A 14,806-nucleotide genomic window follows, 5' to 3' on the forward strand; every position below is an offset into this window, starting at 1 on the left:
GAGTCAGATGCTCTGAGTGCCTCTCTAGGAAGTCAACAGTGCTGAGGCCATTCTCCAAATAGTGGTTAACTGACTGATCAAGTTAGTGTCATCTTTGAGAGGAGTGCCATCCAGCTTCCTCTTGCAGACTCTTCAGCCTTATCAAACCTCTTATTCCTCGTTATGCCCCTCTCCAATGATTCTTCCTTTTGAAATTACTTGGAAATCTAGAAGTTTTCCAGTAGTGTTAGACATCTAATAAGAGCAGTATTCAAACCTACCAGGAAAAAAATAAATGCAAATTGCTAAGTATTTTAGTCACATAGTCTATATAGTAACCTGGCAGTGTAGAAGTATTTGTCTGTTGTTCCCTCTTTTTTACCTTTCTGGTTGGCAGAACTCCTCCATCTAGTTTCCCTTGCTCAGTGAAGTACACCTCCTCCTGACCAGTCACCCAAGCCAGAAACCTGGTGCATCCTTGTTTTCTTACCTCTTCTTTGCCAATGTGTCATGTCAGTCATCAAGACCCTCACCATTTCTAGCTTGAACCATTACAGTAGTCTCCTAAAGATCTCTTTAAACACTCGAATCTGTCCTTCAGGTTGTTACCAAAGAAGCTGTCATTTTAAAAGTATATCTTTTAAAAACACACATCTGCAGTTGTTGCTTTTCTATGTGTAAACTGGTAGGTTCCCTTTTATATTTAACACGGAATATAGGCTCTTCATACCTGGCTGCTTCCCCTTCCCCTAGAGACTCTCTCCTTCTTCCTCTCTGTGTTACCCTCTCCCTGCCCTCTCCATTTATGGTCAGCTGGCTTGCCAGATTGCTTCACTCCTCTGCACCCTTGAATTTGACATACATAAGCTTGTCTTTCTTGATATTTCAGCAGCATTTCACACCATGGTGTAGTCTCTCTATTTTGAAATACCTTTTTCCCTTGGTTTCCATGTCATTCTTTCTGAACTTTCTTCTGCCTCTCTTGAATTTCTATCCTTTTTTTCTGGGTACTCCTCTTCCACTCAGCCTTTGTATGTCGGACTTTCTTTAGGTCCAGGCTTAGGTTCTGTTTTCCCTCTTAAACCTGCTGAGCTCTGCTCTGTATCCAGTCATTTGGATTTTTATACTTGGCAAAAGTATATAAAGATCATTTACAGTACAGTTAATGTATGTTTTTCTCATAGCTCTTTGGTTACCATGGTAGAGTAAAGATACTTATCTGTGGTTTAGGTCAATTAGAACTGCCATATGTCAAGAGCACTGGTTTTTGGGGAGTGGAAGCCCACCTCATAATTAGTTCTCTTCAGTTTGAGCAAATATTATCTTCCAGTGTCACTTTGGTCCCTTATTCTGCTGTTGTATAAAATGATTAGATTTTAGCAATCCTACCTCATCACCAAGAGGTTAATCCTTGCAGTTCATCGAGTAGCCTTTGACTTGTCACACTCTTTACTAAACTAGCTGGAACAGGTAGGTAGAAATTAGGGCAAGATTTGATCTTTCATTTAGATGAAGATTTTTCTTCTGGGTAATAAATTAGAACTGGTAGTTGAGACTCTGCATAGTGTTTACTATAGTCAAGGTCCCTGCCAGGAAATTATTATTCTGAAAAAAATTAAAAATATTTATAAAGGAAAGAATTATTGAGTAATCAAGATGTAAATGTCTGAGTGATGAAAAATGTACTGACTGCTTCTTGGAATTGCTCCACCCGAAAAGCTCGTTCCTGACATTCTATTTACAATACTCAAGAAACGAAATCCTTGATAGTTGTAAAGGGTTAATGCAGGAGTCTCATGGGGATGTGACTTAGCACTGAAGAAGTGGTATATGAAGAAGTGATGACATTGCCAGGATTGAATAGGAGGCATCAGCATGGAGAAGAAAATTTAATCCTTACTATATCGAATACTTAACTTTAACAAAAAGATTAAGATATTATTGCAATAGGCGTTTTACATAATGGAGCATAAGCAAGGTATTTTCGTTTGCATTTTATTGTTTCTAATCTATGTGTAGAACAGAAGAAATTGGGACCTATCCCTTTAATAAAGCCCTGTTTACCTACCTTCTTCTAGTAGGCGTGGTTTGGGAACCTGTAGAGTGAGGTGTAACTTCCAATTCTGCATTCTGACCGGCAGCCTGGGAGAGTGCTGGTTCTACAAACCAGGAAGTGACAAATAATGTGCTTTAAATTATAGTAGAGCTTGTCTTTTATAAGGAAAATTCATAACAAAACTAGAAGATTAAAGCAGTGATTTTACATAGTTGTCATTAAATGTTTGAAACTCTACTGTAGAGAAACCTTGCAGTGTACTTAGAATACAAAGCTTTCAGGGCTAGAAATTGATCTGACTTTTAAGCCTTATCTGATTACTGCTTGATTCGTCTCAGCAGACTGAACGGGGAGCCTTCCTCCCCATTGTTCCCAGGTAGGTGGTCAACCTTTATTTAAGATGTAAATTTTCTTTAAGGTTACTTAACCCAGGTTCTGCTGCTGATTATTGAAAGAATTATGAATATCAGTCTGGGTATATGTTTTAGTGTTTGAATATTCAACGTGGCTGCAAATAATTATTTTTGTGACTTTGTGCCAACTTTGTAGAAAAAATAATTTTTAACAAATTAGCAAATCTATAAGTGGCAAATTAAATGAGTTCCATTTTGTTTTCTCTTAACCTTATATATTTGTATTGAATTAATAGATTAAAATATATTGAAGTTACTCTATTAACTTCCTGATAGTATCTTATAATGTATTTAAAACATTTATATATGTAGTCAAATAAAATTGTATTTTTATTGTTACTATTTTACTCATAGGTTTCATTTCTTTCACTCTTAAGAAGCTGTCAGAGTGTATAGCTCATTGTTTATCTACTTGTTTTAGTTTGTTTTTGGGATATTTTGATACCTATTATTTCCTGAAGAGTTTTTATAAAAGCTTAATCTTCTATAAGTATATTGAAATATTGCTTGTTTCTCTTTATAAAGTTAACCACTCATTTATGACATTGAAAGTGTTTCTAAGATAACATCTTTGGAACATATCAGTTATAATTATCAGAGCTAATTATCAGTATTAGCTAACTGCTATTGTAAAAAAAAAAAAAAAAGCTATTCACAAATGGTTCTTCTGGAGTGAAAGTCAGACAGGTTGGGGTACCTTTAGGATCAAGCACAGTAGTTTCTTAACTTTCTCTACCACTACTACTACTACTACTAAGTTACTTCAGTCGTGTCCGACTCTGTGCGACCCCATGGACTGCAGCCTTCCAGGCTTCTCTGTCCATGGGATTCTCCAGGCAAGAACACTGGAGTGGGTTGCCATTTCCTTCTCCAATACATGAAAGTGGAAAGTGAAAGTGAAGTCACTCAGTCGTGTCCGACTCTTAGCGACCCCATGGACTGCAGCCTACCAGGCTCCTCCATCCATGGGATTTTCCAGGCAAGAGTACTGGAGTGCGGTGCCATTGCCTTCTCCCTCTCTACCACTAGTGATCCTTGTTATTTTTATTCTATGGACACTATGCTTCAAAAGACTTTTTATCCACCAAATAAGTTGTGTATATTAAATAATAAAATGTTAGAACCTTATTGTTTACTGTTTATTAGACGTTCATTATTTCCAATGAGAGTTTCTTATCAGCCTGAGATAACCACTCTAGGTTAATAGAATTCAGCCCCAAACAAAGTAACCTGACATTTTACCCAGCTTGAATAACTTTATTGTAGGTAACTGTTTGGATATTTTTGACTTTTTGAAATAATATCTGAAGTTTCAACAGCTACTCTTATGAAATGCTAGTCATCTGGGAACTAGCAGTCCAAAGTGCAGAAATTTTGTTCTTAATGTCTTTGAGTTTCCATGAAATGATGAAGGTCATCTAGTGTAACATAACAGATACCAAAGCTACTAGACAGAGCAGATATACAGAGAGAAAAAAAAAAGGAAATGTTGTCGAGAATAGCTGGGAAGAATTCAAGATATCTGTATGTTTTGGCCCTGTAAAATCTCTATATTTATCCTTACTACTTCCTCACTTAAATTTCTTACTCCAAGTAGTTTGATACAGTGTTTACTGACTTCAAAACAAATATTGCTTGTGTTTTTCATGTATTTATTCTATATTGTTATGTAGACTTCCGCTTCCCAATTTTTTAATTTCTCCATTTCCTCTGTTTGTTGTATACCTTCAGTTCAGCTGAAGACCCTTCTATAATGGAAGCCTTTTCTGATCATCCTAAATCACACTAATATTTCTTTCTTTTATACTTCTATATCATGTTGATTCCATCAGTTCTTTAGTACTTTAGTAGTTCTTTAGTAATAATGTTATAGTTTGTCCTATTTAACTTTTACATAAAAGTTTCCCATGTTTTTTCAACTATATTATAATAAGTTGTTAGAGAACAAGTGGGATATCATTTTTATCCTTTTTAGTATCTAGTGTAGTAATATACATTTGATGTGGTTTAGTTGCTAACTTGTGTCTGACTTTTTTGTGACCCCATGGACTGTAGCCCACCAGGCTCCTCTGTTCATGGAATTTTTCAGGCAAGATTACTGGAGTGGGTTGCCATTTCCTTCTCCAGAGGATCTTCCCCAACCCAGGGGTCAAACCTACGTCTCCCACATTTCAGGCAGATTCTTTACCACTGAGCCACCTGGGTTGTCGTATACATTTGGTAGGTTCTAAATAAATATCTGTTGAATGAATGAGAGAAGTAAAGAATCTTGCCAGCAATTGCTTCATGTAATGCTGCCTTCCTCTACCTTGCTTAATTATGTAATTAACCATCTATAATGTTTCTAAAAATCAGACCATTGATTTTCATACTATTTTTGTTTTCCTTTGTAATACATGACTTTTTTATATTAGATTATTTAACCCTTATGGACTTAACAGAAACAGAAGATATTAAGAAGAGGTGACAAGAATAGACAGAAGAACTGTACAAAAAAGGTCTTAATGACCCAGATAACCATGATGATATCGTCACTCACTAGAATCAGACATCCTAGAGTATGAAGTGAAGTGGGCCTTAGGAAGCATTACTAAGAACAAAGCTGGTGGAGGTGATGGAATTCCAGCTGAGCTATTTCAAATCCTAAAAGATGATGTTGTGAAAATGCTGCACTCAGTATGCCAGCAACTTAGGAAAACTCAGCAGTGGCCGCAGGACTGGGCAAGATCAGTTTTCATTCCAATCCCAAAGAAAGGCAATGCCAAAGAATTTCAAATTACCACACAATTCTACTCATTTCACATACTAACAAGGTAATGCTCAAAATCCTTCAACCTAGGCTTCAACAATATGTGAACCGAGAACTTCCATATGTCCAAGCAGGATTTAGAAAAGGCAGAGGAACCAGAGATCAATTGCCAGCATCTGTTGGATCATAGAAAAAACAAGGGAATTCCAGAAAAGCATCTGCTTCTTTGCGCTAAAGACCGACGTGTGGATCACAACAAACTGGAAAATTCTTAAAGAGATCACCTTACTTGCCTCCTGAGAAACCTGTATGCAGGTCAAGAAGCAACAGTTCGAACCAGACATGGAACAATGGACTGGTTCCAAATTGGGAAAGGAGTACGTCAAGGCTGTATACTGTCACCCTCCTTATTTAACTTATATGCAGAGTATATCATGAAAAATGACAGACTGGATGAAGCACAGGCTCGAATTAAGGTTACCAGGAGAAATGTCAATAACCTCAGATACACAGATGACACCACCCTAAGGCAGAAAGCAAAGAACTAAAGAGCCTCATGATGAAGGTGAAAGATGAGAGTGAAAAGCTGGCTTAAAACTCAACATTCAAAAAACGATCATGCCATCCAGTCTTATCACTTCATGGCAAATAGATGGGGAGACAGTAATAGACTTTATTTTCTTGGGCTCCAAAATCACTTCGAATAGTGACTGCAACCATGAAATTAAAGACATTTGCTCCTTGGAAGAAAAGCTATGATGAACCTAGATAGTGTATTAAAGGAGAGGTCACTTTGCTGACAAAGGTCTGTCTAATCAAAGCTATGGTTTTTCCAGTAGTCATGTATGGATATGAGAGTTGAACCATAAAAAAGGCTGAGCACTGAAGAATTGATGCTTTTGAACTGTAGTGTTGGAGAAAACTCTTGAGAGTCCCTTGGACTGCAAGGAGATCAAACCAGTCAATCCTAAAGGAAATCAACCCTGAATATTCTTGGAAGGACTGATAGTACCTTGAAGGTGAAACTCCAATACTTTGGCCACCTGATGAGAAGAGCCAACTTATTGGAAAAGACCCTGATGCTGGGAAAGATTCAAGGCAGGAGCAGAAGGGAATAACAGGATGAGATGTTTGGACGGCATCACTGACTCAATGGACATGAGTTTGAGCAAACTCTGGGAGATGGTAAAGGACAGGGAAGCCTGGCATGCTGTGGTACATGGGGTTGCCGAGAGTCAGACATGACTGAGCGACTGAACAACCACCAGTGATACTTACAAAGAAAGAACAAGCTGAACTTTATGAAAAATAAATAAAAATAAAGACTTCCCTGGTGGTCCAGTGATTAGACTTCATCTTCTAGTGCAGCAGGGATGGGTTTGATCCCTAGTCGGAAAGCTAAGATTCTATATGCCTCACAGTCAAAAAACCAAAGCATAAAACAGAAGCACTATTGTAACAAATTCAATAAAGACTATAAAAATGGTCAACATTAAAAAAAAAAACTTTAAATAAAAATAAAAAAGGAAATATTCTAAACTCCAGACTTTTGCATTTTAGGAAAATATAATTTAAAATTTATTGATATATGAGGTTTCACATATAGTTAAAATATTCAGATACATTATAAATTAAGGGGAGGGGATTCTGAATTGATTGGAATTCTGAATGGTGATCCACCACCCTGGTACACTGGTTGGATTGCAAATTTTGAATTACAGATTAGTAATTGCCAGAAACTATTAACAAATTATTTTATAAAAAGAGGATTTTAAATATCTTGCCTCCCATTCACAGTAGGTATTATAGTACACATTTAAAAATCGCCTACCTATTTCCAGTATCAACTCTGTCAGATACGTTCTGTTGACCTACTTTTTATGGATGCGGAAAACGGACATCTAGAAGGTCAAACAACTCCAAAGCCATACATTAGTAACAGCACAGCTGGTCATTTTGACGTCAGAGTTCATGTTTTGAATTACTGTGTTATAATTTGTTATGTTCCCAATGGTTAGGCTAATCTTCGTGTCATTCTAGGGCTTGACCAGACAGGAATTCTGGCAGCTGCTCCAGGAGGACTATGGCACTGAGCTAGGCTTACATGCTGAAGAGATGGAGAACTTTTCCCTGTCGATTGAGGATACTGTGCAGCCAAGGTACCACAAAATGTTTTGAAATGTCAAGATCTATCAATCTTTAGTCAAAGCAGAAGTCTTTTAGACTATTAATTCAGGTTTTCTCTTTCACCTTGGGTGAAATTTGCCTCTTGCTTCTCTGTAGTGGAATGAGTAAAAGATGAGGACAATGAATAGTTTGTTAATTGGTAAGCAAATACAGATCAGATGATGTAATTCTAAGTTTTTAACTGTCACCTAGGATTTGCATAAAGCATGGGGTTTTTATTAAGGATATGGAGAAGTACCTACTAAGTTCTTAGCTCATTTATTGTTCAGCCGCTCAGTCATGTCCAACTCTTTGTGACCCCATGGACTACAGCATGCCAGGCTTCCCTGTCCTTCACTATCTCTCGGAGTTTGCTCAAACTCATATCCATAGAGTCAGTGATGTCATCCAACCATCTCATCCTCTGTCATCCCCTTCTCCTCCTGCCTTCAATCTTTCCCAGCATCAGGGTCTTTTCTAATGAGTTGGCTCTTTGCATCAGGTGGCCAAAGCATTGGAGCCTCAGCATCAGCATCAGTCCTTCCAATGAATATTCCAATGAATATCCAATGAATATTTCCTTTAGGATTGACTGGTTTGATCTCCTTGCTGTCCAAGGGACTCTTAAGAGTCTTCTCCAGCACCACAGTTCAAAAGCATCGGTTCTTCAGCACTTCTTTATGGTTCAACTCTCACCTCCATACATGACTACTGGAAAAACCGTATATTTGACTATATGGAATATGCTACCTAACATACATGTAACAATAAAGTAAATCAGCTGGAAGATATTTTGAGGGTACAAAGATAATATGACTTTTCTCAAGGATACCCTAGTGTCATGCTTGACTTGTAGTTGGCACTCAATAAATATTTGAATGCATTGATGAAAAGAGCTTATAGCACTATGGAAAATGCAAATACTTTTAATAGAGGGTTGAAAATGAAAAGGGCCAAAAAGAGCAATAGGTATTGTGGAAAAAGTTCAGAGTAGAGAGAGACTATTTTTGACTGACGGGAATTCACTTGGAAGAGTAGACATTTTTATTAACCTGTCAAATAAAAGTGCATTTTGTCCAGTGGTAATTGAGATCAAAGCAATACAAATAACTCAGGATAATACGTGAAAATTCTGCAGTAAGCATTATGCTAAGTCAAAGGAGCCAGTCACAAAAGATCATATATTATATGATTCCACCTACATGAAGTGGAGTCCAGAATCAGTAAATCCATGCAGATAGAGAGTAGGTTAGTAGTTGCCAGGAACTGGGGCAGAGGAAGAATGGAAGTGACTGCTAATGGGTATAGGATTTCCTCTGGGGTGATAAAAATGTTCTAAAATTAAAAAGTGGTGATGGTGGTAAACAACTGTATTGTACACTTTAAACTGGGTGAATTTTATAGCATATGAATTAAAACAATGAAAAATTTGGTAAATTATTTATTTTAAAATTCTATAACAATAAGTCTTAAGATGGAAAGCTTTTGAAGTCTCAATATGTGTACATATCCAGATAGTCTTCTAGTTGTACTCATCCTATTTATATTGTATCAACTCAGCACTAATATTTTGCAGTCTTTTTTTTTTTTTTTAACATGGGTTACACATGTATATTGTATTAGTTTTCTGTAAAGCTAAACATTTCCATTGGACTACTCTCCTTGTAAAGTTTACTAGCCTCTCTCAGGTTCTGGAGTTGGGTAGAAAAGCACTTGACATAATGCAGAGAGCCTTGGATGGTGGTAAAGAGGATCTGGATTCTAGTCTGAACTTTACCACCACCTAGCAGCTGAGCAAACTCAGGCAAATCGCTTAGCCTTTCTGATCCTCAGTTTATTCATCTGTGAAAGGAGGCAGTTAAACTAGGTGATCTCCAAGGTCCCTGCCGACTTGAAAAGTTTCTAGTCTTTGAAGACAGAAGGAGTAAATATTTTTGATCTGCTGCTTTGTGCACGGTAACACAGTGTAACATCCAGCTTTTCTTCAGGTGACTGAGTGCTTTCTAAAAGAAGATGTGGCGGGATCCTCATTTGCTCTTCTACTCTTTTCCTGTTCTTCCAACCTCTGAGAGAAGTGTGTCTGCCTCACACGTTTCCAGACCTTTATTTCCTCTGCTCTTTCATCTTTTTTCTCTTCACTTTCAATCTTTTCTTCATTGTCCGTCCTCTTTTTTTTATTTTTCCACAATCCACCTCCATCTTTAAAATCCTCAGCTACAGGCACTCAGCTCGTGGTTTTGTCTTTAGGTGCCGTTTTTCCTGTTCCTTCAAGGTGCTACCATTCTATTGGCCAGGAGTAGATCTAAGTATTACTTGAGTGGAATAGTATAGTATAGACTCTTCTGGCTTTTCTGTTTCTTTCTCAGGATAACTTGGCTTCAGATGTTCAGGCTACTACTTTATTTTAGAAGAGCTTTACATCTAAATATAGTAATGATCAAATAGTAATACTAATCGCTTAATAAAATTGAGCACTGGAAATGAGATCCTTTTGTGCTCCTTTTATATTTCATACACTTTCCTTTTTTTTTTTCCACTCCCTGAAAGAAGAAAAGCAAGTCCCAAGGCATTTATTGTAGTCTGTGTCCCTATGATCATTTGAGAAGTTTCTCCTTTAACCTTAGGAATTTTTGTTCTCAGGAATGAGGAGAGCATGGACTGATGGATGGGCTCTGTGCTCAGACGTCAGGAGGTTCCCCTTCTCAGAGAGATGTGCTATCTCAGCTGGGACTGAATCTGAAGGGAGGGGATGAGATCTAAAACTGCCTTCTGGTGCCATCTGGCATCCAACTCAAACACTTACCTTGACCCTTTCGAAGCATCTTCATTGTTCACAACTAAAACTTAAACAAGCAGTGTTCAATGTATTAGTTGCTGTTATGGCCATTTGTACTTGGTTCATTTTTAAATGGTTTCTGAAGTTTATAAAATCTTACGTAAGCATATTTTATTTTCAGCAGTGAGATCAATTTGCATGTGAGTTAAGAATATAACTTTGTTATAGGTAGAAGCTTATCTGTTACTTTAAAAAAAATTGTCTTCAAAATGCTTTATAAGAAAAGGACCTGAATGAGGAGACTAAATCAGTTATTTGTTCAGAAGTAACCTTGTTTATGTTTCTATGCTCTGTTTCTTACAGAAGTCCGGGAAGAAGCAGCCTGGATGACTATGGGGAGAGAGGTGAAAAATTATCCAAGTCAATCAGTTTTACCCGTGAATCAATTAGTCGGGCTTCAGAATCAGAGTCAATTGAAGGAAATTCACCAAAAGGGGTTGGTATATGATTCCCTTTTAAAATCTATCTGAAATTACCATGTTTTCATCATAATGGAAGATCAAATAAAAATACAGTATACAAAATGTTTAAACACTTAAGATGTGAAGCTGCTCTTTTATTTTAGGGCAAGAGTTTTAAGCCTTTAAGTAGCAGAAATTATATGGGAATAATATATGTTTCTGTTCAGACCTGGATATGGTGCAGAGTTACCAGGCAGTTTCCTGAACATCAGTCTGTAAGGAGGATGCGTGCATGCTAAGTCGGTTCAGTTGTGTCTGACTCTTTGCGACCCTATGGACTGTTGCCTGCTGGGCTCCTCTGACCTCGGGATTCTCCAGGCAAGAGTACTGAAGTGGGTATTCTTCAGCCATCCTGTCCTCCAGGAGATCTTCCCGACCCAGGGATCGAACCCACTTCTCCTGCACTGCATTGCAGGGAATTCTTTACTGCTGAGCCACTGGGGAAGCCCCTATCAAGGGGATAGACATTTTTAAAAATTAAGGTGGAAAAATTCATAGCAGAATTGTTCTCAGAATAGATAGTGTATGTAATGGAAGGATCATCTTTGAAGGGGAGGTGAGAACCCTGAGCACCATGCTTAAGTAACAACAAATGCTTATTAAACTAACTACTAAATCAGACATACGTGCTAAGTTGCTTTAGTCGTGTTGCACTCTTTCCAATGCTATGGACTGTAGCCCACCTGGCTCCCCTGTCCATGGGATTCTCCAGGCAAGAAATCGGTTGCCATTTCCTTTAAGGGATCTTCCCAGAGATCAAACCCATGTCTCTTACATCTCCTGCATTGGCAGGTGGGTTCTTTACCACTAGCACCACCTGGGAAGCCCACTAAATCAGACACATCCAGTTAATTTTCATAGCTAGTTAGCTAGTTAGGGCTTCCCTGATAGCTCAGTTGGTAAAGAATCCACCTGCAATGCAGGAGACCCTGGTTCTATTCCTGGGTCGGGAAGATCCCCTGGAGAAGGGATAGACTACCCACTCCAGTATTCTTGGGCTTCCCTTATGGCTCAGCTGGTAAAGAATCCACCTGCAATTCGGGCGACCTGGATTCAATCCCTGGGTTGGGAAGATCCCCTGGAAAAGGGAAAGGCTGCTGCTGCTAAGTCACTTCAGTCATGTCTGACTCTGTGTGACCCCATAGATGGCAGCTCACCAGGCTCCTCCGTCCCTGAGGTTCTCCAGGCAAGAACACTGGAGTGGGTTGCCATTTCCTTCTCCAGTGCATGAAAGTGAAAAGTGAAAGTGAAGTCGCTCAGTCGTGTCTGACTTTTATCGACCCCATGGACTGCAGCCCACCAGGCTCCTCCGTCCATGGGATTTTCCAGGCAAGAGTACTGGAGTGGGGTGCCATTGCCTTCTCCTTAGGGAAAGGCTACCACTCTAGTATTCTGGCCTGGAGAATTCCATGGGCACTGTATAGTCCATGGGGTCACAAAGAGTCAGACACAACTGAGCGACTTGCACTTTAGCTAGTTAGTTTCTTCCTTTATTTTTTCAAGTATTATTATAAGCCTATCAATTTTTTAAAAAGTTTTGGTGAGTTTCTATCAATCACAGTCATCATTATTATTACTTGTTATACTCAGATTGTCCCCTCTGCCAATGGGAGCCCCTTCAAGTTGGCTCCTCTGTCCTTTTGAAATACTCGATTATTTTTGACAGCTTCCTTTCTTTCTACAATAATGTGTCCCAAGCACATTTTTTATATTTTCAGTCCCAGACTTAGTATCAGCTACTTGTCTAAGGAGCCATAGATTTTAGTGAAGGATTGCAATTAGAAACCACATTCTAAGTGATGAGAGTGTGCAGCTTTTGTTCTTCTGATTGGTGATGCAAATTTTGGGCCAGTGCTGAATTTCTTATTTTAAATCAAAGCACTGGTTTCATACTCTACCTCTGCCACTTTCTAACTGTATGACCTGAAATAAATTAATTACTTAGCCTCTCTATGCCTTTCTTTTCTCAACAATAAGATGAGGACACTAATACCCCATAGGAATTTTTAAGTAAGGACTAAATTAATTAATATATGTGAAAGTACATTGAATAGTCCTTGACACGTATTAAGTATTCAGTAACCGTAATCTATTATAGTTGAATGGAGAAGGAAATGGCAACCCACTCCAGTATTCTTGCCTGGAGAATCCCATGGATGGTGAGCCTGGCGGGCTACAGTCCACAGGGTCACAGAGAGTCGGACACGACTGAAGCAACTATGGCACACATTATAGTTGAAGACGAATCTGTGTGTGGCCAGCAATGGACCCCTTTTACCTTCTCTCACGGAGCTCCCAGCATCTGTTGTGAATAAACGTTTGGGAAACAGTGAAATAGATTATGTAAAAGGCCCACAAGTTTTCAGCTTGTTTCAGGCGACCATCATGCATCTATCTCAGTCTGATTTTGTGTTGTGGATTTCATGTAAAACTCATTCATCAAGAGACACTTAGGAACTTACTACTTGTGTAAGGGAGGTGATTCTGAATGCCAATCCCCTTGTATGCTTTCACTGAGAAGAACAAGCCACTGAGTTTTGGGGTTTAACAGGACAGGGTATCTCTTGCAGTCCCCTTATCCCTTTACACATATCTGACTTTGAGACTAGGTTTTCAGAACTATTAATATTAATATTCCTTGAGTCCTTCCTACAGCTTCTTTGACAATGTCTTCTGTACCTGTTCTTAAGATAGTTAATCTGTTGGCCCTTCTAGTTTTGTTCTTAAAGGAAGTCATACTTTCTCTAAGAAAAAGAAATGGATGTAGAGGAGTAATTTAATGTTTTAAGTTTGATTATACATTTCATTGATGTTTAGGATAGATGTTTTAAGTTTATAGAATATAAGTAATCTAGAAGTTTGGTCCCTTTTTGCCTTTTACATTCAAGAGGAGAAGTACAGTGAGATTCTCAGATATCAAGTATCATGTCACTTTGTTTCATTTTTACTTCCAACAAGGTTGGTAATAACAAAAAGTTAGAAATAGAATTTTCTAAGAATAAGTTTTTGGTAAGATATAAAATTAATAATCTCCAACAAAGTTGGTAGTAACAAAAAGAAATAGAATTTCCTAAGAATAAGTTTTTAATAAATTACAAAATTAATAATCTCTTTAAAGATTCAGGAAATATAGAAAAGCATACAAAGAAATACAAATCATCTGGATGCTAACCATTCAAAAATAGTGATGTTGCTTTTCCTATAGGTATCTGTCCAGGTTTGTTACAATAGGAACTAAATCTTAATTAAAACAAGAAATATGTGGGGAAATTTACTCTACTCAGCATCTATAGAGGTCCTAGGTCAGCTAATAAGCATGTTGCTTTGTAGTGTGGAACTCCTGAATAAATCAAGTCTTGACTTTAACAGTAATCTCTGATTGAAAAGTCAATCCTCTGACTTAGGGTACTGTAATATTTTAATAAATTGTGTCCTGGGTCCCAGTTGTTATTCTGCTTTCCTGGAGCTCCTCCTCCCTGGAGCTGCTTCTGTTGTTCAGGGCTGCCCTAAGATCTCACGGGGCAGGAGGTAGAATGATTATATGCTTTTGCTGTCTTTCATCTGCTTATATGCAGACAATGCAAGAAAGTACACTGCCATATGGTTTGTATTTTTCACACTGTTCTATTAAGCCTAATTACAGTACTCTTCTACTTGACTACTACTAACATAGTAATAGCATTCATAATTTAAGGCCTAATATTAAATTTATTACAGAAATTTCTTTATAATTTGATATATCTTTATTAAGCCATTTCCAGAAAGTATGGATAGCAGTATATATTGAATATATTTTAATGTACAACCCCTTAGTCCCTTAACAGTAAATCCAACTGTATTCTTATGGATTTGCTTTAATCTTTCTCCTTTAATCTGTTCTCCCTCACTGTACTCTGATGTGACTTTTATATCTCTATTTTCTTTCCCTTTTCCCTTTAGTTACTGGTCCTGAGAGATGAGTGAGTTCTCTTTCTTCAGTTGATGGGGCAGGTATTGCCTGGGGAAACTAATTGGGTTTGACTCCTTTCCTTGCACACCCCAAAGAACTGACCACTCCATTATTTTTGTCATTTTTCCCCTTTCCCTTCAACTTAAGTGATCCACATGTTGTTAACTGTCTGTGAGTTCTTCTTTATGATGTTCTTC

General features: G+C 37.9%; 1 protein-coding gene across 4 annotated transcripts in view; it reads left to right on the top strand.

Moving 5' to 3' along the window:
• The window catches only part of GRAMD1C (GRAM domain containing 1C), a 99,468-nt gene that overhangs the window by 55,407 nt on the left and 29,255 nt on the right, over positions 1-14,806 (top strand). For 2 of the 4 annotated variants that reach the window (XM_070369517.1, XM_070369522.1), the window contains 2 exons: positions 7,238-7,356; positions 10,503-10,635. In XM_070369517.1, coding sequence (XP_070225618.1) covers positions 7,238-7,356; positions 10,503-10,635 — 252 coding nt within the window. Of the gene's footprint in view, positions 1-2,109; positions 2,412-7,237; positions 7,357-10,502; positions 10,636-14,806 lie in introns of those variants that run through there. The other 2 variants (XM_070369528.1, XM_070369536.1) reach the window with 2 other exon arrangements.

Source organism: Bos mutus, chromosome 1 (genome assembly GCF_027580195.1).
Source record: "Bos mutus isolate GX-2022 chromosome 1, NWIPB_WYAK_1.1, whole genome shotgun sequence".
NCBI classification, from domain to species: domain Eukaryota; kingdom Metazoa; phylum Chordata; class Mammalia; order Artiodactyla; family Bovidae; genus Bos; species Bos mutus.